This window comes from Patiria miniata, unplaced genomic scaffold, assembly GCF_015706575.1.
Source record: "Patiria miniata isolate m_02_andy unplaced genomic scaffold, ASM1570657v1 HiC_scaffold_3, whole genome shotgun sequence".
NCBI classification, from domain to species: domain Eukaryota; kingdom Metazoa; phylum Echinodermata; class Asteroidea; order Valvatida; family Asterinidae; genus Patiria; species Patiria miniata.
Window position 1 is genome coordinate 45373109 of NW_024037069.1, and position 24589 is coordinate 45397697.

Here is a 24589-nt window from a genome sequence, read left to right on the forward strand (position 1 = left end):
CAATAGGAGGGTCCTATTGTTTGGTTATTAAATTTGGGAGAATATACATATAAAAGAGTTTATCCAAATGAAAATTGTGTCTTCCCCTTTTATTCGACTGGACATAACTTGAAAAATCTAATGAGGTCTGTTCAGGGAAAACTATTAGGTCAGGGGTGATTAACAACATTAATTCCAAAATACAAGTAAAGTAGCTTTCTGTTTTGAATAAACCATTCCATGATCACTACACCAGTGAAAATCTTTATGGAGTTACTTTTTTCCTAAATGCTTAGTAACAGGGGCGTAGCACGGTCATTTTTATTGGGGGGGGGTAAAATTTTTTGAAAAGGGCACTTGCACTTGCCATGCCTATGAGTAATTATGACTTCCAAAAATCCAGCTGGAAACCACTCCTAAGCAGTACAAAACTCATGGGTAATTTGACTGATACTCTTTTGTATGATAAGCACATTTTTGTGCTTTGCCGCCCAAAGACATTCTCCCAGGTTAAAAAGATGTGCTATTAAAATTGTAATTCTGGGTAATGTAAATAAGGGATATTTTTGATGAGCTCACCATTCTACTTGAGTCTGAGTTGCTGGCAGTCTTGGCACATCCCAAGGACCTAAGGACCGCAAAGGATGCTGCAAGATGCTGAGAAAATGAAAAGAAAGAGGCAGAATTAAGTATCTGTAAATATTTCTAGTGAATTTTATGACAAAATTGTGCACATTCAATATAAGCTGAAATTTTACATGGTTTTCAAAATAATAATACAAAAGCAACAATAAGAAATGTGACTGAGTTGTTGTCACATCTTGCTCTTGCCACACAAAGTGCATGTGAATTTTTTCTCCCAAAAAGTACACGTGTTCAGAAGATGTGTGTATGTGCATAGATGCCACCTCAATGATGAAACATGAATGTAATGTGTCAAGTTGATGCCAAGAAATATTCACACTGAAATGTATGAAAAATAAAATATGTTCAACTTTTTTGTGTCATAAATTTACAATCATGTTAATTTCGCAGATTTTTAACTACCCCTTATTAGTCTATCACTTCAAAGCCAAAACAATAATTTCTTGAACAAACATTTGATGTATACCTTTAATTTATTACCAGACAATTCAACCCAACAGATTGAAAAGAGGTGACAAGGTTTCTGCAGACACTTCAAAAAGATATAAAGACACAGACAGAAAATGACACACACTCTAAACAGGAAAATAAAGCTCCCAGGAAGCTGTGAGAACTATTGCATCCAATTACAATCTTCAAGGTTTTCATTATCGAATGTGCCAGCCGATGGACCCATATCTCAAGCAATAAGGCAATAATTCAGCCTTTGGCTGACCAAACCAATTTATCAACAGATGCTGGTGGTGTTCCAAGGGCAGTCAAATTTCTCTCAATTTAGAAGGCTTAACCGTGGACCTTGAAGTTAAGCCTACTGGGAAATGCACAAAGTACAGGGATGGGGCCTTTGCAGGTTCAGCCAAAGTCTCAAAAATGGAAACTTAGTTGGCTTGTATACTATTATTGGATTTCATAACGTTGATAAGAAATATTTAGATACCCAAAAGGTGGTCACATGACCGGAGTGGTTTAAGTCACTACACTGAATGAAGATGTCATGATGACATCAAAAGCTATGTCGCTGCAATATTTTTGATTCCAAAAAGGTATCTAAATATTTCTTACAGTTGGCTTGTTGAGCTGACGGCAAAATTAGATTTTCAAATTCCTTAACCATGAAAAGTTCATAAAAGATATGTCCATCGGGTGAAATGTGCAGCAACTTTCATAAAGTAGGGGAACTGGTTCTTTGAAAGTTCAAGTCTCAAAAATTGAAAGCTTGAATTTTGTAGTTTGCAGCTGATCTTATTAAATTTTACAAAATCACACCCAAAATCCCACATTAACAGCTCTTTAAATATTAGTCTATCAGGTGAAATATACAGCCATCCGGCAAATTTTACTCAGTATTCATTTCTAAGCATCAAAATGAAAGTTGTTATAACTTGGTATTCACAATTAAACTCCTCAGCAGTACATGGATGGAGCAAGGAAAATATCAGTTAGATCACAGATATTTTCTTCTTTGCAATGATACTTGAATTTATATTGATTTCAAATGTGAACTGGTGAGAAAAATTTAAAAATATTTTTGTACATCTAGAATGTAAGACAGGGACCACTGTAACATAGACAGCGCCCTCTGTACCAGTAGTTTGCGTGCAGATCCATTGATACCACATTCCTACGTTTGTTGTGTAGGAGGATGAAAAACACGTAAACAGTTTGCAATTCTTTGTTGACATAAAGTGTTGTTTGTTTGTAAGGCCAGCTTTTATATGGCCTCTACTTACAACTGGTTGTTGTGACATACTTCTTTCTCCACTATTTTAATTCTCTATTCCAGAAAGTGGTCCCGATCCATCACCAAATAAAAACAGAGCAATTTCACCACAGGGCAACTTGTGTGGCAGGGTTAAAAAGGCCTTACATATGTTGCATTCATAGTGTTTACGTGTCAATCCATCAGAAAACAACACAAAAACAAACTCAAGATGCAAAATAGAAGCACTGTAAGATGGCAACTGTAACAAAATAGGTAGGTTCTTGGAAAACCTTACTTCAGGCTAAAAAGGAGAATAGATCAATGTAGAGGACTTTATAGGGAACATCGTAAAAGTTTAAGATCTTGCTCTGTTTAAGACCGCTCCATTTTATGACACACTTCAGGGCTAGGGAATTGAACAACGTTACAAACGTGTTACCAGATGCAAATGGCTGGTAAAAAAACATTCCCAAACCGAGTTAGGAAACTTTCTCATGTGGAACATTAACGGTATTAAATTGCTCTACTTTGCATGGTGCCCTCATATTATCACCATGTAGTGTATGCAATACTCGCACAGTAATCCTGCAGTAACCATGTGGGCACAAAATCCTTAATTACCCGATATTACCATATGCACAAGGCATAACGTAATAAAATGCTTTAATCATTTTGAACAAACTTTTCTGCTATTGTATTTGTAAATAACAATACAAGCATCTGCTTATGTATTCCCTGCGGATTGTTCAAAGCACACCGAATTTGAAGACGTTTTCTCACCTTGAAGGAATCTGTTTCATTGCCTCCTCCTGCTATACTGTACAGTTGTCTCAGAAGACATTGCGATGTGTGGGTCTTGCCGCTGCCACTTTCACCACTGCAAGGAGGAAACAAAATGAAGTTACATGTACAACTCATAGACCTAAAATGTCTTAAGATTAAAAAATGTTTGGAGGGTTGCACTCTTTATTGTGAAAATTATTTTCACCTTTTGGGGGATGAATGGGGGGGGGGGGGGAATTGAAGATAATCTGTCTAAACAACTTAGCAATGGCAATTAATCTGGTCTTTTTGGAACCTTTGATCCACCCATCTTGTTTTGAGCAATTCAGCCTATGATTTTATAACACCCACCCACTACTCTCTTCTGTGACATTTCATCTTTTTTTCTTCTTTAATCAATCTGACGGTGGAAAAGACGTGTCCAGAAAGAGGTGACAGAACTTTGAGAGACTTGGTCAATCTGAAATCACTCTGAGTTGATTCGTTGGGACTTGGGTACCCTCCTTTGAAGAAATCAATGTAGGAAACAAGAGGAACTATCACTTGAGAGAAGTTCCCCCCCCCTATTTTTTTTACAACTCCTGAAAGTTCTACAAGAAAGCCACAATTGTTAGGATTCCAATTCTTTGGCTCTCTAACTAATTACGGCCCTTCAGAAAGTCCTGGGATGGCTTGTGTGAATCACAAAAGACTCTATGGAAGAATGTGGATTGGGAATGATTTACTTTCTCAGAGTGGTTGTAGGGAGAATTGAAGTTTGGTGAAAAGGGAAAAAAAAGGTCGGCAAACAATGTTTGTAGACTTTTCAACGGGTAGACACGTCACATTCCCTGTAACTCAGTCTTGAAGTAAAAACCACAGACTGAGTTTATGAATCACTGCAAAAACCACAGTGAGGCCGTGGTCAGACGAGAAATATTTGACAATAATGTTTGTTATGGCTACACTGTCAGGGGAAATTATTAACGCAAAGTGCCTTGGCTTCAAATAAAGTTCCCTGCATAGTTTGGTGGCACACAAGCCCATAATTTACACTCCATGGAAACGATAAGCCACAGAATGCCAACATTTCTGTTTTTGTCAACAATGGTTCATCCTCATTTCTTGACATGACACAATAAAATAAGGAGGCTCTATATGTAACTTTAACTTTTTTTAAACTATTGAATTTTTAAGTGACTCATTTGACAGCTAAGAAATTCTTCCAGTTCTCATTGACCATTAAACTAATAAGTGACAGTTGACCAAAACACAGAAAGCCTTCCTAGTAAACGAGTCAATGAGGGATTAGGTAAGACCAGTCCTTGATGCTGGATTTCAAGAAACCAATTAATTATCCTGGCCAGATTATACAGGGAAAGCACTTTAAAAAGTAACTTGAAAAGGCCTTCAGCCTTCAAACTGATGGAGACGTCAATCAGAGAGGGTCTGGAGTTAGATTAACTACCTCCCCAACCCTGAATCAATTTTTTTTTTTTTTTAATTTGGAACCAAACCTCATGAACTGAAAAATATAAACAGTAACTAGTCAGGAAATCCTATAAAAAAAAAAAAAGTCTGGATTTCATGCAATTTTGCAACACATTTTATTCTAATTTGTCTTCGTCAATGGGGCTGCAGAAATTACAAAGTCCGTGCCTGGGGCAACTGAATTCCCAGTGGGAATAGAACTTTGACAGTTCAACAATTGGACCACAACAAAAGCGGGAAATCTACGGGCCTAGCAAAATAAAGTATAATTCCGCCTTGTGCCGAGAAAGACTCGGCCTGACAAAAAGCCAGGGAAATTTCTTTGGAAATCACAGCTGGGGCTAAAGGGATTAGGGAAATTACAGCAGGGCACCGGCTATTGTTGGTACTCGGTCCCTACGGTGGAACGGAGGTCTACTGGGTCCGGGTTTAGTGGGCAAGCTCCTGAAGGGTCTTCTGAAGTGTTCGTGGACAAGGATAGGTCAAGTGGCTGGACTTGATAACTAAACTGATGTTGTTTGCTGGCTGAGAATGTTAGGAAGTTGAGATTAGGAATGGTCCCTAGAGGAAGGAAGGGTCATGGACTGATAACCACAGGTTGTTTCCTGAAATCAATCTCAGAATGGAGTCAGAGCCATTTTCTTATTCTGACAATCTTACAAAAGAAAAAATCTCTGCAAAAAGTTGTCCTTTCGAATTTGATCAAAAGACTGCAGGTCCAATGCTGTAGATCTTTGGCATTGGACTGCATGCCCTCAAAATAGTATGGTTCTAGAACATAATAATAGAGAGTGCACTGATGGTTTTTGTCTAGACCAATTTTAGCCTAAATTTAAGCTTTAAAAGTAATATGCTTTTTTCTACACCCGGTCTTTGTTTAAAATGACAGTAGACCACTCTAAATTACAGTCTAAAGAATATATTGGAAGAAACTAAAGAGCATCACGTTCCCCGTCCCCCAAAATATTATAATAATAATAAAAACTTTAACAAAAACAAAAACCAACAGATCACTCAGCTTTTCAAATTTTAAAGTGTCAGCCTTCAAAAAAAGTTAGCACTTTTAAATTTCATGTTATTTATCCTTCCATCTATTTTTCTTTTGAGATTCTTTCCATTTGTTTTTTGGACTAATTATTATTTATTCAAATCTATTTACACAACAAACGAGTTAAAACTATAACTTAATTTCAAATGCATTAAAATATTTCAAAATACTTAATTAAAACATCAATTTTTCCCAGGGAATTGGAATCCCTCCCACCTCTTGAACACTCAGCCTACACTCAGCATGCACCAAGGCCACCTACAATTCCAGAGGCAGTTCAGGCTGTTGTTTCAGACGACCCTATGTGGTACCCAACCCAAGGCAAACCTCCAAACCCCTGCATGGTCTGATTCCTACATTCAGCAAAACAAGAACATTTCTGGGGTATATATCCTTCTCAGGAATGCATTCTGCTGCTTTGATGGACACATGGAATCTCATTTCTATGTTAGCTCATTAAGTTTGTGGCTCATTGCAGTGAGCTAGTACAGGATAGGTAGCATCCTCAGATGGTGATTGACATGAAGGTTCAACTGTGTAGATTGAGAGCAAATCTTCTGAGCTGACTGAACTACATGTACCTGCTTAAAGGGAAAATACAACATTTGCAAACATCAAAAAATAAAACTACCAAATCATTTTAAAATACCTTGCTGGACTGTTACTGTTAGTGAATGACAGTGTAAAGCATCCTGTAAAATCATGGCACCTGGTATACTGTCATTTTCAACAAAAGTGGTATTTTTGTATCAATTTCCAACGCTGGTCGGCCGACCAGCGTTGGAAAAAAACTGGCTTTTTTTTCAAATACTGGCCCCAATTGACCATCGCACTTGTTTGCAATCGATTACACACCTATGAACGGGTACAAGCCAGCTAGACTGGTTCCCTGACCTTACAATTCCCCAATGTATGTAAACGGCTATGTTTCTTCTTATATGGAGTCAGGGAACCAGACTACAGGAAAATGATTGTTTTTCTTGGTTTTTATAGCATTTTCGAACCCAAAACCTCAAAAAAGTCAGTGTAACTATATTTGCTATATATTTCCAACCCCCCAATTCCATCCATTTCTAAAAATTACAGCAAAAGCAAATGATGTATATTCCCTTTAACGATATAATATGCTTTAAAAAAAATCCCTTTGATGAGTTTCTATTTGTTTTTATTTGATGGAATTATGGATATTTGAATTAGTTATCAAAGAAATTTATCTTGAAGAAAAACGGCTTTACTAGTTTGCATTCTACAGAGTTCTCCAAAACCATGGTGTTCAATGTGTACAGTGCAACATGCAGTGTTCTAGATCTATGTGAATGCACAGGCTGAGGAAAGAGTGAAGCACTATTTTTAAATGTAATTCTTAGTTGATTCTTTTTATGAATGGTTCAGTAACTATTCCTGCCCACAAGTAGACCCCTTTCTGTCAGTGTCCTCGTCAAAAAATTATAACAAAATATTGACTTAAAATCAGTTTCCCTTGGTGGTTTCTTACACTAGTCATAATTGCCATCCTTGATATAAAGATTGAGTGCAAAAACTCACTACTCAGGCTACATGGATGTAAGCAATGTTTTCAGCATCAGTGCATTTATTGTTTGATGAAAGTACATATACAGGGCAAATATGACTAAAAGGTTGTTTCCAAGGGTGAAACTTCAAACAGGTTTGAGGGCAGGATGGAGTGTTTCTACACCACTCTCCACCCTTAACAAAACACCAAGACCAGCCAGCCAGTGCAAGCAGACCGAGCAGGCTAACAAGCACCCTAAGGGCTTACAAAAATGATCTAATTATTGGAAGTTTTTGGACAACAGGCGACCCATGTGACTTCCGAGACTGCCTAAAAATAAGTCTGGGTTCTCTAGGGCAACCGGATGTATGCCCAGGGGCAAGTTTTGGCACGTCTGGGCGCCAAATTAAAGAGCTTTTCTGCCTGTCAATTAAGGGATGGTGTAAAACGTGTAACATGTGTTTGCTTAGTTGGTAGCACATCAACATACTAGACAGCATGCTGACTAAAAATAATAGTTTACCAAAAAAAGAGAAAGTCAGGACAACAGTTGTGACAAGAACATGACTATTGTAGTTTTGTTAATATAAAATATGTGCATGCTTAAGCTAGTTTAATTTTTAGCTTGATTGAAAACATGCACATATCCCATTTGCATTTTTTTTTAAAAATCAAGATCAGTAATGTAAACTCCAAAACCCTGTCAACTGTTAATTTGCTCTTCAGCTTTCAAATGAAGATTTTTTTGAATAAACCTTTTCACAAATATGAAAACTTGTGCACAAACACGTTCAATCCTTGCACATTCACTCTTTGTGCAAGTGTTCTCACCATGGTGCAATTAATTAACATTTGCTAATTCTTAAAGCAGTCTTATTACATCACTATGCTAAAATTCCTACCACAATGATTTTGTGCTTGCAGAATGACTAAGTACTGGTTTGTTTAGGTGAAGCAGTATTTAAAAATTGTGGTCAAACCACAAGATGTGTACAACAAACAACACCAACAAGGGTTCTAGAAAAACAACCCTTTAGACGTTACTCTGCAGTTGTTTGGTTCAAGTATGAACAAACAAGTCTGCAGTATGTAGTGACTTTGCTTGTTCATGTTTTGACTAGCATTATGTAAGTATAATTAGGCCTACTGAGTAATGAGCAAACAGTGTGATTAGTGTTGGTAAGATGATGACTCAAGGATTAGGGAGAAAAAGGTACAATCAGAAGATTGAACAAAAGATCTAGTAGAAGGCCAGGATTGGATGGCTTTGACTCCCTGGGACTGGGAGGGGTCGTTGACTTTACTGAGTAAATATTGCTTGCATGGTGACTTTGGATCTAGAGTAGCCTAAAACCATGTGTGGCATAGTGCGAGTCATGGCTTCTGACTACTCCACATCCAACATTTTACAAAAAAATATAATTTAAATTTTCAAACCAGCGATACTTTTTATATGGCGAAAACAGAAAGCAATCATAAAAAGGGTCAGGATCAAAGACTTTCTTGAAAACCAAAGCAAAACAAATATGTCTTGGAGACACCCTCTGAAGGACAACTGACAAAAAAAGTCGATAGGATATATTGACAATCGGTGCAACTTTGTCAAAGAGTGGCCCAAAAGTGGACTTTGAGAGTTGTCTGGTATTTTTTGTATACAACAGAGTTTGACCAATGTGAGGGTACTGAACACAACTACAATTTGTTTGCCTACAGAAATTGGGTAAATAGGTCACAGCAAATAGATCTGTTTTGTTAAAAATAAAACGACCTTTTTGAACTCTGATGACCTGTAGACGGAATGAGTTGAGGTGCAATTTTGAATGATTGCAGGACTTTGTAAAAGAAAAAAAATTGATACAACAGTATCCAACAAAATTACCATTTGTTAGTTAATAAATGAGTCAAAAAGGTTTTCCACTTCAAACCTTGAATTTTGAAAGTTTCAAAAGACCCAGATGAAAAATACTGAGAGTATTTTTAGATCACTCTATCTTGAAACAGTGTTTACAGTGAAATTTCCCTTGTGCACTTCACTAAAATTCCATTTCCTTTAGATTATAAAACAAAAGAAAAGAAAAGTTTATTACATGTGTGCTTTACACTGCAATTGACCATCATACATACATGTATATCTAATGACCACTACAAAGCACTTTATTTGGTGGATACAAACGAGTTCATTTCAGTGGAATATTCTGTTTGTAGTAACTTACCCGAGTATTACAGCTTGCGAGGTGCCCGTGTCTATAAGCTGCTTCAGGACGTGAGATGCTAATCTGTGGATGTGTTGTGATTGGTTTGTTCGACTGTGCTGTAAGACTTGCTCCAACGGTACCCCGCGGTACGGATTGATGCTGACAAGTACAGGGCCAACCCTCGTCTTAAATGAAATAGAAATTTGTGCTTCATTTGAAAAATTTTATCCTTCACTCTATCAACATTTCCTGTACTTCTACACTAAAGCTGGTCTATGGAATATGAGTTCAGATTGTGCAAAACAATATCGATTCTGACCATTCAGCAGACGTCTCCTATCGTGTCTTCGGTAACTTGATGCTGAGTGGCCAAAACAGGGCAGCTCATGAACAATCAACATTTGTAGCTAAATATCTCCTCTAAATGACGTCACAACTTCTAAAGGTTGCTCCAATTGGCTGGCGCACAGTGTTGCATAAAATTTACATGTACGGATATACAGTACAAGCTGATTTACCCGATCATAGATCGGGTAGGGCGTATTTGTGTTGGGGTTGAAAGTGTGGAGAGTTAAATTTAAATGGGGGATTTAGTTGAGAAGACATGTAGCTATAGAAAAGCAATTTACGGTGACGCGATCTGAGGCAATTTCTGACCATGTACGAAAGTAAAACAAAAGATCATCTTTTAAACATCATTTTCGAGTTCGGAGTCATTGAATCAGCTGTTCTGAGCAAAAGAATAGTATAGTAGGCTACAATTTTTATTCGGGGAAGAAAAAGTGGGGGTAGGGAACCAAACGATATTGCCCGCTTTAAAATGTTGGGGTGGGGGTCCCCCGTCCCCCACCGATTGACGCCGCGCCCATGATAATAAAATTACATAGTCTGAATCATGGAGGAAGGTCATTATGAAGGTACAGTATTGGACTCTTCAACAAACGTAAACTTGAACTTCTTACAATTTGCGAGACCTGCGAGGAAAAAGTCGATTTAACTATTTTATTCAAGTTGGCATGGTTCAACCATAATATAAGCGGGCCAAACAGCCAACAACTGCCAATATTATTATTTATGCACTCTTTGTTATTCCAACCCAACATAGTTCAAAGAGCACAATATTTGAAGCAATTCATCGATCCCTCGTTGATTTACCCGATCATTGATCGGGTAGGGCGTAGAGTTGGGGATGAAAATGTGGGGAGATGAATGTAATTGGGGGGTTTAGTTGAGAAGACATGCAGTTATAGAAAAGCAATTTCTGTGGTGCGATCTGAGGCAATTTCTGACCACTAAAACAATTTTTTTTTTGCAAAAGATCATCTTTTAAACATCATTTTCGAGTTTGGTGTCATTGAATCAGCTATTCTGAGTAATAGAATCATTATACATGTAGTAGCTACAATTTTTATTCGGGGTAGAAAAGTGGGGGGAGGGGACCAAAACAGTGTCCACCGCTTTAAAATGGGGGGGGGGGTGGAGGGGTTCCCCGTCCCCCACCGATTGACGCCCATGATAATTATGTACCATGGCAACAGTCTGTAAATGTTCCCGTTGGTCTGTTAAATTGGCATTTTGTGAGGCAGTGGCATTTGTGAGAAAACGTACTGGAAAGGCTTGCCGTAGTACACAGGCGAAGGCTGATTAGGAAGGTCATAATTAAGTTTCAGTATATTGGACTCTTCAACAAACGTAAACTTGAACTTCTTACAATTTGCGAGACTGTCTGCGAGGAACTTGTCGAGTCAACTGTTATTCAACTTGGGTCAACCATCTATATAAGAGCAAATTTTACTCGGCCTCCGAGAAATGTTTGCTCCTGAAACGATCTGAGACCGCGGTCTTTCGCGACGCCAAAATCGCTCCACGTCCGTGGAAAAATGTGGAGGGTCTCTTCCGCCGGATCGGACACATTTGCGTCGATTTTTTTGTGTGACTGCGTTTAAGATCGCGATGTTTGAAGCAATGCATCGATCCTTCGTTGATCCCAGACAGGCCCCCGAAATTATAACGCAACACTGTGGCGGGCAGCGAACTCACAACGCTCAGCCTTGGTGGAAGCATGGAGCTGTATTAACACACGATGGAAGCAACAGAGCACTATACACGTCACATGCTTGTGCTTCAAATCATGCAAATAGCGAGCACCGTAGACCCAACCTCGTTTCCAGGGTGTGGAGCAGGCTGCAGTACGCGTTGCCATCGAAAGTTTTGCATAGCCCGGAAATACTACGCAGTGTAGACTTTCGATTGGTCAGACCGCGCAAGGCATACTTAATGTGTAGTCCTTCTGAGTATTCGTTGCACTCGGCGCAGGGGCGGCAAGCGAAGCCTATGAAAGAATAGGGGCACTCGGTGGCCACGCACCATGGAGAAAAAATATTTTACCAAGGTCACCCATCCACAATTTGGTGAATGCTTTTGCAGAACGGCTGAGTAGAACACGTAAACGAAACCCCTACGTTGACCTCGCTGACCTCGCACAGTCTAGACTCGCAGAAAAGCCAGCACAGGGGGCGGCCAGGCAGTCAACGTGAAAGCGCACACGACGGCAAATTCCGGTGCAAAATGCAGTCACGAAAAATAGACGAAAAGGATCGCCGGTCCGTACGGGAAAATCAGGACGACCCGAAGCGTCCGACCCGGCGGAAGACACCCTCCGTATTTTTCCACAGACGTGGAGCGATTTTGGCGCAGCGGGAGCCCGCGGTCTCGGATCCTTTCATGAGCAAACATCGTCTCGGAGGCCGAGTTAAACTCTCTCTTATATATATAGATATCAGATGTTTGTAGTGCTCTGCGCATGTGAACATCTGATCCTCAGACTACACTATAGCAGTAACACTGCAATATAACCAGCTTTACTAAAACCCATGTATCAGCAAATTCAAACTTGGGAAACACCAAGGACATTTACCTACTACATGTTGACATCGCATGGGAACACTGGGTGCATTGGGGTTGGGGGGGGGGGGGAGTGGGGAGTGGGAAGGGGGAGAGCAGGAGTTGGATGTGGGAAAGTGGGGAGTTGTGGGAGGGGGAGGGGGAGGGGGAGTTTAACTCACATGACATTCTCCGCTGTGCCACCGATGCCTCAATGCTCTCAGCACTGCCTCCTCCGTCAATGGCCCCGACATCTGAATAAGATCCTGCAGGTCGGTGTAAGGGTCAAAGGTCAAGGCTATTCCCTTTCCAGAGGATGGCGGGGAGCAAGAGCAGCCACTGTAACAGCTGGGACTGTGCGTGGAGGATGAGTAACGCTGGTCTCGGTAGGCATCAAAGTAGCTGGGATCTGGATAAGGTGGAAGAAAGAAATTTAGAAAAGACTGTTAGTACTGAGGTTTATTTTGTTGTTCCATGAAGTCATGAAACATCAACAGCAATTTGCTGTTTGTAACATTTGATAAAGTGCGCAACTTTTGTAAATTTGCAGTGTGAATGAGCAAACATTGACAGCAACAATTCACAAGAGTTGAAACGGCATTCTACTTTTGGACACTTTCATACTTGATGTGACTTCTCACTAAGTGGTGTAGCTAAGGGGAGGTGTAAGGGAGCACATGCTTCTCCATTCTCGGCCTGTGCCTCTCCCCCTTGAATTATGAACCATATTTCAGTAAGAACATTATAAAGATACTTAATTTGTAGTTATTTGTATACAATATGTCATCCCTCCTGACTCACAACAAACGCAGCAAATTTAGCTGCTTGAAGAGGGTCCACATTCCACTTCTATTGAACTACACAGTGATATAAATAACTCACTCCTTGAAAACAGAAAAAAGAAAGACTTACAAGGGAAAAGTGGATTTGTGAAGAAAGAAACATGCCCCAAAAAATACTGTCCTGTTTTATTTGTCAAAATAAAACAGGAGAAATGTCAATGTTATCAAATCTTTGTGTAGATGGTTTGGCGGGTTTTTAAGTTGGCTTTCAGTCAGCGTTTAGCACACCAGTTTTTGTTTATGTGTCTAAGAAAACACTTTTCAACTGTTGAAACAAGGAATTCTAATGGAATGACAGTAATGAGAAAGAAATTTGACAAGAAGGAAGATATAATTAGATTATGTGTCAAGGAATTTCCTAATTAAGATTTAATCAATGAAGATGCCGCAACAAAATTGAATTAAATTTCAATAATGGCAACCTTGGACATTTCTCAGATATATGACGCCAGGCGAGTATTGAAGAAAGAAAATCATCAAATTTGTCATTGACAAAACACCAAAGAGTAAACAAAATGCAAAAACGACTATTGAAATTTAAAGATCATATTTCTTGATTTACAGGGCATACTGTCCCAAATATCAAATTATACCGTTCTTCACAAAACCACAAATGCTTTAAGGGATTTTTCTTGACAGTACCAAAACGCTCAAAGACCACTACTTTTAATTAAATATTCCATTAAAAACCACAAGGCTTTTCTATTTTCATCTGTCTCCCATAAATACTCTGCAACACATTTATCACAGGTCAAGGGAAAACAGAGATTAGGACAAGATTCACGTGTGAATATTTATTATCAATCACTGTCCGTGTTGCTTCTTATAATGTCACATGCCAGAGGCAATTCCATCTTGGGACATCCTGGATTAAATCCTTTTTACCTTGACTTCAACTCTAGTCTTAAATTTGATTGAAAATAAGCAACACCTAAAGAAATAAGCAATTCGTGCGGCGCCACATACCATTTATGCATGCACATCAAAACTAACAATCAAATTGTATACAACATACACATATTTCTTTTTGTGCAACTTTAGTTTATAGGTTTTTGGGGGAAGGGGGGGGGGGGTTTCAACCTAAATTTAACAATGGAAGAAAGGTCTTATGCTGAGTTCCAATTACATTATTCTCAAGTGCACAGGGTATCTGACTCATTTCACTAAAAATTAGAACTCCAGCAACAAACTTGGATCTCTATTTCACCACTTGTGACTATCATAGTTTTGATTTCTATAAATGCATGTACGTAAACGCTTCCTGAAAACAACCAATTTTACGATTCAGTAGAGCTAAACCTTCCATGTACATCGTAATTTTAAGTCCACTACTACAAAAACATGTTGACAGTATGGCTAAATGTCAACCACACAAAAACAAGTTTAATATAGCATTTCAATTTATTCTTCTGAAAAGAAATTACCGGTTTGCTGCATTTACAGAAGAAGAACAAAAACATCAACAAGACATGCTACAGTGAACTGCGCAAAGAATAGCGAATGCCGTAATATCGTTTTCAATGCACCGGCGAATTCTATCACGCTTCAACTGTTGACTCTTGCTTATCCGCTTGCAGCTTGGGGCCAAACCGATAAAAATCTGAGATTTTCTTACACTGCCAACCTTCAGAAGACTACGTATCAGCCTGAAATGTCAACGTGGAGTTCAACAACCTCAAAATATATTCACATGAGTATGTGATGGCATTATTTTTTTCGTACTTGCAAGCCTTATTCACAGGTTAGTGGCAGGGTTAATAGTATCGCTATAAAACAATTTAAAGGCAATAAATGTCAATGGTTTACCGATAAATTACATTTGAGAACAGGGGACTGTTTTGTTAAACATTATATTCATGAATTGGTGTTTTTGTACCTGGTAAAGAAATGGATTAACTTCAAACTAGCATTGCTAAAAAAACATACAGGTAACTACATACATGTACATGTACTTAACCCACCTCAATATATTTATTCTTAAACCATTACAACGGATGCGAGTTTCAATTCGTGTATTCCATTCTTTGGAAAAAAATAGGTAAAAAAAGGTGAGCAAAAGTACAGGAAGTGGCCTTCATGGTTGAACCAGTGTGAAATACACTGCTCAGGGTTCAACTTTTGAAATTACAGCCCCGTTTACGTTTCCAAAAAAAGTAAGAGTAGAGATCAATGGTGCATGCTATTGTTTTTTACACATGATGACATTTGTTAAAGTTTTCATTATTGAAGCGTCCTTCAAATTTTTACAGTTGAACCTGTCGTGTAGGTGTTCATGGAGGACCCATGGTATCAACAGATCATTGGTTTGGGAAAAGTGCAGCTATAAGGCACTTTATTTAAGTAAATTCATTTCTAAAAGCAATCACTAAATTCAAGAGCTTTCCCACGAATGTTTGATCTGTATACATGTACCTCTTAACAGGGGTAGAGAACAAAATTATGATGCAAGTAAAGCTGTGCTACATCTATTTTATTTCATATATATTTTAATTGCAAAACAGACCTATATTTAAGGTTTGCTAGTGGAAAGAGACATTTCTAAAAAGTGAACTGGTGTTCTACAAAAGACAAATGCTGCGGGCAAAATACAATAGTTGTTTTAGCCGACCCAGTTTGCTCGCAAACATTTACAAGAATCAATGTGCTCTAGACATTATGTTTCTTGTAGAGAATTCAACATTAACAAGACATCCTTGAAAATCTAAGATGGATCTGAAGTGTGTTACGTGGCAACAGGAACCCCTAATGTACATCTAGCTCTAGGCGTGAAAACAATGTAAGTAAATCAAAGTTTGCTGTGATCTCTTCAGAAAGAGAATGAGTCTTAGAATGAATCTTTTGCATGCAGGGATCCTTCCAACCTCTCCCACCCTGGTTTGCATATTTATGTTTCCCCAAGCCTAGGCAGGGACAAGAGTTGTAAAGAAATGACCATACTAGCTATCACAGCTACCCCCTTCCCCTTGCCATAAACCTCAGGGTAAAGGTCTCGGGGAAAGGTCTCTATCAACTAGATGAATCCAGTCAAGTCTTGGGACTTTCAGCAGCTCTATCAAGAAAACTCTGCGAATAAAGGCCTACCACCTGTCTGTGCATCAGCTTAATACAGTGCAGAGGTATGCTAACATTTCACCGGGTAGCACTGCCCAAATTCCCAAGACTGGATTTGATTCATGTTGTTGATCGAGATCTTTATCTCTGTAGTGCCACTTCTACGCTTGTCAGGGATCAGCTGTATTACTTTTAGGGGGGAAAAAAAATTTCAAATCCAGCTTGGACCAAGACTATTGGTAACCAAGCACAATGCAGAACTATCAGCAGTGTTCCTGTCCCAGGTTGATGGAACAATCGATCTGCTCTACTCCACTGGAGCAGAACCTTTCCTCTGAAACTCATAATCCGAGTTCCACAAAGACAGCTAAGTTCCGCCTGGTCGTGTCTGTATTGAGCTTTTGTGGATGAGGTGGGGTCGGTTTGCAAACCTTCAAAGGTTCTGTTGTGAGCAGTCCGCTTGTTCTGTACTTGAAAGTAACTTGTTCTACTTTTTTTAAGGGAGGATTCTTCTTGTACGACTATCTAAAGTGCATTAAACTTTAGATCTAAAATAGACTCATCAACCGACACCTATGTGGTTTGTACAAATAAAAGAGATGTCTCGTGTCATTGAGCTTTGCATCAATTTACAGTTTGGTTTACCTGGAGTCAATTCAGCTTTTTGTTCAGGAAAAACACCCTGGCAAACAGACTCCATTTCTAAGAAAGAAACATTCACTAAGCATCAATGCGTTTTTCGTGTTTGTGTGGTACATTTGTATATATTATTGTATTTGATGTTAAGTATTGTACAGAAGCGTACGCAAGAAGAAGAAGAATGGGTTTTTCCCCTGAATGCTGAACATGCTGTAAGGAAGTATATTTTGCCAAACATAAACTCAAATGTGAGATTTCACAACTTCAAACATCAAACAAATGAATCACATGTTTTTGTTAGACCTTGTTTTCGAAAAGTCTCTGAGTTGGAGGGTTGGCTTACACCACTGCAGACATATAAGTGAGTTCAATGTACATGTACTATCAGAGCAACTTTAAACAGGCCATGGAAGAATAGAAAATGCAGAGTCTTGAACTCCTCAACAACTCAACTAAAATAACTTCAAACCCATTTAATTCTGAAAACCTCCGTAAATGTTCTGGCAGCTGCTTACACTCCTAAGTTAGGCACCAATTAAGAAATAAAAAAAAAATGCACCCAAAGTTACAAATTTGTTGTCAATTGAAAAGCGGAAACATCCCCTGGTCAATTTCCGAGTGTTGACGGAAGAGATTTGAAGTTTGACAAAAAAATTGAGAATTCCCAGCCAGGGGGAGACCGGGTGAAAGAAAAATAGGAATCTGTCGGCAGATCAAGGAGATTGAGATTCAATGGATTCCTTTGACAGACTCAGAAAAGGTGCAATGGGCATTAGAGAGCGGCCAATTTGAAGGCAGAATGAAAAACCCTAGGGTGAAGATTAGCTGGGTCAAAACCGGCAAATTCAAAGCGGCACAAAACTCACCATGAACACTGAAACAAACTTCTGGTACTGTAGGTGTTTTGTATCTTATGCACCAACTTAAAGTTGGAAGGGAAGTGTACATATGTAACCTATGGCAAGTACATTATACTGGTGACCAAGCTCTTTTCAACTATTTATTTTGGGAATAAATGCTTTTTGAGAGTAAAAGTTTTAGTAACTATGCATCATTACTAGGGAACTCTTAGCACATTTAGTGCTTGTCAACCCGTTAGGCTAGTTCCAAATCCAATGCGTCTTTGATTGTAGCTACATGTATCTTCATACGTGTTTGCCCTTATTTCCGTTGCCCCTCTTGCACCTGTCATTATTGCATCCCATTTTTAAATGTCTTCATCTTACTTAATTTGTAATAATTTGATGAATCATTAATTTGAACTTCATTTGAAACGTGGAATGTTTATGTTAAGGCTTTGCTTAAATTTGGAATTTTTATCTTAATTTTTGTAAACCAAATTATTTAAGTCTTTGACTTCTTATCTGGTGATGTTTTATTGGTTCTTTTTTTTATCAAATAAACCAGAATTGAATTGAATGGAGTTCAAGGGTAATGGTTTGTATCCTTTGGATAGGCATCAGTAAGCACTTGTCCATCCATTATTAAAAGTTAAAATAATAAAGAAAAACCTCTGACGCACCTGAAATGTATAACTTTAAGGTCTATTTGGATCACAAAAGCAAGCCAAAAGTTCCAAAACTGCTCCTTATTAAGGGAATATACAATATTTGCTTTTGCTGTAATTTTCAGAAATGGATAGATTTGGGGGGTGAGTATTTGATAGCAAATATTGTTATTCCGACCTGTTTGAAGTCTAGCTGGCTTGTACCCGTTAATTGGAGTGCAATCAATTGCAAACAAAATGTGGACTAACTCAATATGGTAAATTGGGCGAAGTATTTGAAAAAAAAACCCAGTTTTTTTCCAACCTTGGTCGGCCAACCAGCATTGGAAATTGATACAAAAATACCACTTTTCTTGAAAATGACAGCACACCAGTTGCCATGATGTTACAGGATGCTTCAGAATGTCATTTCACTAACAGTCCAGTAACTTATTTCATGCAAATTTGGTACTTCTGTTTTTTTATGTTTTCAAATGTTGTATATTCCCTTTAATCTGTGAAATATGTGACTGCATAATTTGTGGCAGTTTATGAAGATTCTCTGCTCAGAAATTGGGCTTTAGTCCCTTCATTATTTGAGAAGTGGCAACAATTACAACATTTCACACTGGGGAAGTCTTGTATGGTGACAGAAATGTTTCACATTGCCAATACAAACAAACAAACAAAAACCCCACAACCAAACCAAACATATTTTTTCTTGTGAGGGTTTCCTGATTACAAAAGCCTGAACATTTGCTCCGTTTTATCAGGGAATATTTAAAGGGAAGGATACACATTTTGTAAAGAATGACAAATACTTTCTACACTTTGAACTTAATTCAGTGACCTTTTTTTTCGGGGTTTTTTTTCAGATGCATTTCCCATAATATTTTTGCAAGGGATTAACTTTTTACATTACAAAAGATCAAGCTACTTATCACCCTGAAAATAAAAATGAATAAATACATGAAAGTGCTTTAGTATTAAGTCGGGGCATGATACGTCTAAACTAGGGCCCACTGTGAGAGTGTAAAAAATCAGTTGAAGTTGTAATCATGCATAACGGATTACCTGAATATAGATGAATGAATAGTGGTAGTACAAGGAATTGAAAAGTAATATCTGGGTTAAAGGAACTATATATGCTTTGACCAAAAAGTACAAGATCCAAATTTTCTGAAGCTTTAATCGGTGCTGTGATCAGTGGTATGCTGAAATTCTTTACAAATCAAACTATTTTGTGCTTTTCCTCTTGGTTTCACATGCTTATCGATTATCGCCGATGAATAAGCACATGTTTTTCCACATCTGGCATCCTTACTCTCAAATACTTCACTTTCTGTATGTTTACCAAAATTGAGGTTTCCGTAAACTATATTAGCAGTGAAATCAGCAAAATATATAAACTTTAAACATATAAAAAACCAAATTTCAGCTGTGCTTTCCCAACCAGCATTTCTTGTTTCTAGACTCAGAAAAACAAATCTCAAACTGCACTTTATCCGGTCAAAATTTCACAGTCCTCTGCCAGCAGTTTTCACTCGACGTGCGAACTCAATAAAATCTGAAAGAGAGGAGACATTCACAGCCTGCAATAGCACATCAGAGCATATTTGCCAAGTGAACCACAAAACGCACTTTTATTCATAAGATTTGCACTTTTTTGAAGCTGATATAATGTCAGCAGGGAGCAGCAGATCTGAAGCTAAATCTGAGGTCTGAGTCACAGGATAAGACACTGTCTGCTTTCTCATTTCCAGCATCAAAAGGGGAATAGTCAAGATGCTAATATGCAATTTGTGAATGAAATCTGGAGGTGTCCCAGAGGGCCAGACTAGTGTCCTCTTTGTGCTATCTGACTGACTGACTGTCACTTGTGACCAAGACTGGATCCAGACTGGTAAAGACAACCAGGCAGTGCTATCATATAGGATGACCCTGTAACACCAATAAGAGGGTTAAATCCGAACCATTATGTAGACCACATGCATGAACAGATCATAATCATGTTGCGGACATCTTGATTTTTTCCCATTCAAAACAACGTAACCAAAGCAAGGCTGGAAGGAAAAATAGACTGGTTCCTTTTTTGCACACAAAAAATTATCATCAGTACTGTTATTGGATACAGGGAACATGACTGAAATGGTGGCAGCATGATAAATGTCTATAGGCCTCCAGGTAATAGTCATTGTGAAACAGGATTGTGTGAATTCTCTATGACTAGCTTTACTAGGTTTACCAGATCTCCCTTTCTATTACTCTAATTTCACTTGTGCACTCAAATTCGAATTTTAAGACTAACTAGGGAATGACAAAACACACACCACCTACAAAATTAAATGTTAAATATAAATAAACAAGTGCACTAGCAAACTAGGCTCATGATGAAAAGGTGGACCTCTGAAAATTAACACTGCAATGAATTTTTAAGATATTAAGATTTCATTTTCATCTTCACCTCTGTAATCTAATATTCAATCTTTTTGATAATTTGTTAGCGAGTATAAGATAGAAATCTGGATTAGCATATAGAGTGCTTGGGGCTATCAATTCAAGTGTGTGGGGCCAGTTTTGGAGGGTTGGATTTGAGCAGATGCTTGAGGCAGATTGGAAGTGGTTTGAGTCATTACGCCGCCGAGAAGAGGGATACCGTTTCAGGTTGGCGTAGTCGTTCTTTCCTCACTTTACACCGCCGTGACCAAGGTTCGAATCCTGCCTGGGCCAATATGTGGATTTGTTTTTAGTCCTGATTCCATGGGTTTCCCCTAGAACATCAATGTGGGCTTTTCCTCCCACCTCTCAAACTGTAATTTCTTCTCATTGTCTCCTCTCTACAGGTTTCTTCAGGCTTTGGAGCTACAGTGATATGGCACTTTTGAGGAATTCTTGGTTTCATTACCAGAAATGTTTAATGATAATAATTTATAATAAGACAACTTCATTGTTTTGTGGTAAGCTAAGCATAGGCAATGAGACTTCTTCAATTTTTGTGAGCACTGACAATTAATTTCTGTTTCATCTTCACGGAGTAAAAATTCTATGAGTGAAAATTCACTCCATTGAACTGAAACTAGGGACAAAACAGATTACAGTGAAATTCATTTGATCGCATACATGTAGATCAAGTTTTCTCTTGAGTTTTCTTAGCAGCAATTTTTCCAAGTATTTTTTGTCTACAATTAGAGTGATTTACACTCTATACATTGTACATTGTACATTGAACATTGTTAAAGAGAAAAATGCATGACAAAGGTTGGTTATTTGAAATTTTGAAGAAATTTTTGGCAAGAGAACTATAATCATGGTAAGTAGGGGGGGGGGGGGGCTTGATTAGTCACAATCTTGAACCCTTTGTGGTGTATCTTATGCTGTGACTTGGTCAAAATGAATCCCACAATATCAAACTAAGTCATTTAATATTTGAGTCAGTTTGCACAATCTCCTCTCAACAATTTTGTTTTAATCTTACAAAATATGAAACTTGAGCAAAAACAAGGCTTTTCTATGAATCCACTGTGAGGTGATCAGCGAATAAAGCCAAAAAGAATAGAACATATAATCAATTTCACTTTGCTATAGCTCAGGGTAAGATGCACTGTGTTTCTCCTGCACAGACAAAGCGCCAAGACACAGAATGAAATGGATTTTCCCGAGGATAAATTTCTAATTCACCAAACAGATGCCTCTTGGACCCATATCGAATTCTCTGCCTAAACAGCAGGCGTAGTGGGGTACAAGTGCACTTTTCGGAGCGTGGGACAAGTAACGCCTTGAGCAATTGATCGGGTTGGGGCTTGACTAAAGCGCCCCCAGCTCTCTCTCTTTTATGATGAGAGGAGGAAAGTGTAAGAATGGGGTAATTGGGTGGGGGAGTGAATTAATTTGCTTAAGATTAGCAGGAGGAGTAGTCAGGAGTGAATCGGCTCTTATGAATAGGGCCTGCATGGTTCCAATGGTTCACAGGAAAACAATTTGAAGGATTATGAGGGTTTATAGAGAGCAACCAAGAGAGAATATTGTTAATTATGCAAATAACACTGAAATTACATTACTGACTCAACTATCAAAATGAAATGAGCAAAAACAAATATTTTTTACCTTATGTCAAAATTCTAGCAGTTTTGAAAGGGATTTTTAACTTTTATCACCCGAACCATCTGGAGACTCTTTTGCAAGAACCCAATTCTGAATCCTCCAAAATCGATCACTTAATGCTGGAAGCCATTTTGTAAAATGACATAACATGATAGCACAATGCCAACAAATCATGATTTCTGTCGAGAAGTCATGATTTACCAACTTTGAATTGTAAAGAATTTCCCCGGGCCTGAAATGTCATTGCTGTACTGTATAAAAAAAAATTAAAAATTAGAAAAACACTTTAAGTGCAATTTCCTTTCTAGAAATTTAATAAAGTCCATGTTCAATAATTTTCTTAAAATTGAGTCTAAAAGACAATGATTCCTCCAACACAAAGCTACCTAAGCAGTAAAATAAAAACGTAGGGCCAAGCCACAAAGCTAAAGCAATATTGCTGGAGAGAGAAACGGCAATTACTGAGTAGCAAACCCTGGCTATAGTGAGAAACAAACAAAACAATAAGAGCCACGAAGAAAGGAAATATGTGATTTCCTCGGCAGTCAAGCCATGTCAATGACCGAAACCTAACCCTGGCTGCCAATCGCAGCGTTTATTAAAATTTAGCTGAAGTGCTGTTATCTCAAAAACGGCTTGCAGAACCCTTCAGGGCAACACCACGTACATGTAAGCAATGGGGGGAAAGAAAAAGCTTTAATTAAGAATCAGATGAGGCCCGTGCTGATCCACACTTGGGTAGGAAATTAACGTGATATAGATAGTGGCATGTGACCGTCGTGGATTTTGATTGATAATGGATTATAATATTCAATTTTGGGGACTAGTATTTTAAACTACCTTTTTTGCATGAATATTTCCAAATGCTGCTTGTAATTACCTTGCTATGAATTCTGTTTCTAATACTTTATAAGTTAGCTGTTTGAATCTATATTTTAACAATATGGTCTGGGTAATGTTTAAAACATTTATAATTATTCTTTGGCAACTGACTCACAAAGCCAAACAGTTTCCAGCAAACATTGTAAGTCTGGCAATTTTAGAATGCAAAGATATAATACAACTGTTCAACTATTACTGGTATTTTTGTAAAATTGTTGGTTGGGTCATAAGGACCTTGAAGCCCTAATTTTCAACACGGATCCTCAATTCTTAACCAATGACAAGTGCATGTTTCATGGTTTGCCTCAGTTGGCATTTTGCAGGGTATAAAAAAGGAATATTGAAAACCAAAGGCCAAGGCCCAAACTTTACATTTGACTGAATTGAAGTGGAAGTTTGCAGTGTGATAGTTTTGAGTCCACAATGCAAATATTGCCTTTTGAGGCTTCTGTTTTCACAAGGAAGTGGGGAATAAGGACCTGCAGAAAACAAAAGAGAAAACTGATCCAAGCCCAATGCAAACTGTCACCTGTCAATAAACACAATCCCATTCAATTCCTGTCCCATTTCCAAATACCCCCCCCCCCCCCCCCCACTTTACCCTCACAACTACACCAATAAATGGATTGAGTTTCTGGCTCTTTATTTGGCGGACGCCTCGGAAATGTTTCCGCGGAGAGAAACTGTAGCTGACAGGACAAGATTAGGACAAACACAGAACCTGACAATGATTTCAATGGGCTCCAAAATAACGTGTTTCTTTAACGGTTCGGATGCCACATGCCTGTCATTAGGGATATATCGGCTGATTCTCTTTCAGTAAGCTGAGAGGTGAACGGCGGACTGCAAGAGGAATGGCCTACATTCTCTCCTTACCAAAAACCCATCACAACTGTTTCCCGTTTCACCGGGGCAAGCTATTACCAATGGCAAGTGAACTTCAATGTACTTTATATCTATCGTTTGTCTTCGGGTTGAGTTCGTCCGGCTGGACCTGCCATGGGCTCATCCACAACGCCATTCGGAGCTGAGAAGCAGTGGTGAGCCAAGGAGGGGCTTAGGGACATGAAAAATGAAAAAAAGAAAACTTCCCAGTGCCCCCCCCCCCCCCCCCCCACCACCACCAAAAATTGCATTGTGCTTGTCACCCAGGAATTTTGTTGTTTCAGTAATTAAACAAGAAGACTTTAGATGATTAGTTTTCACTTGATTCTAAAAAAAAATATCCCCCGCCCCTAGGAATCTGAATGATTTGATAATGAAAAAGAGCACCCTCTAATGCCAAAGAGATTTTCCCTTTATAATCTTGTAATTTCTGTATTCTAGCCATTTATCAATAACTATTAACAAAAACACAAACAAACAAACAA

At 38.4% G+C, this 24589-nt stretch overlaps 1 protein-coding gene across 1 annotated transcript in view; it reads right to left on the bottom strand.

The window, feature by feature from the left end:
• Positions 1-24589, bottom strand: part of LOC119737691 (myosin-3-like) — a 67668-nt gene that overhangs the window by 18988 nt on the left and 24091 nt on the right. The window contains exons 3-6 of the mRNA XM_038212227.1: positions 12401-12627; positions 9354-9520; positions 3107-3203; positions 559-636 (exon numbers count right to left, since the gene is read on the bottom strand). Of these exons, the coding sequence (XP_038068155.1) occupies positions 559-636; positions 3107-3203; positions 9354-9520; positions 12401-12627 (569 nt within the window). The remainder of the gene's footprint in view (positions 1-558; positions 637-3106; positions 3204-9353; positions 9521-12400; positions 12628-24589) is intronic.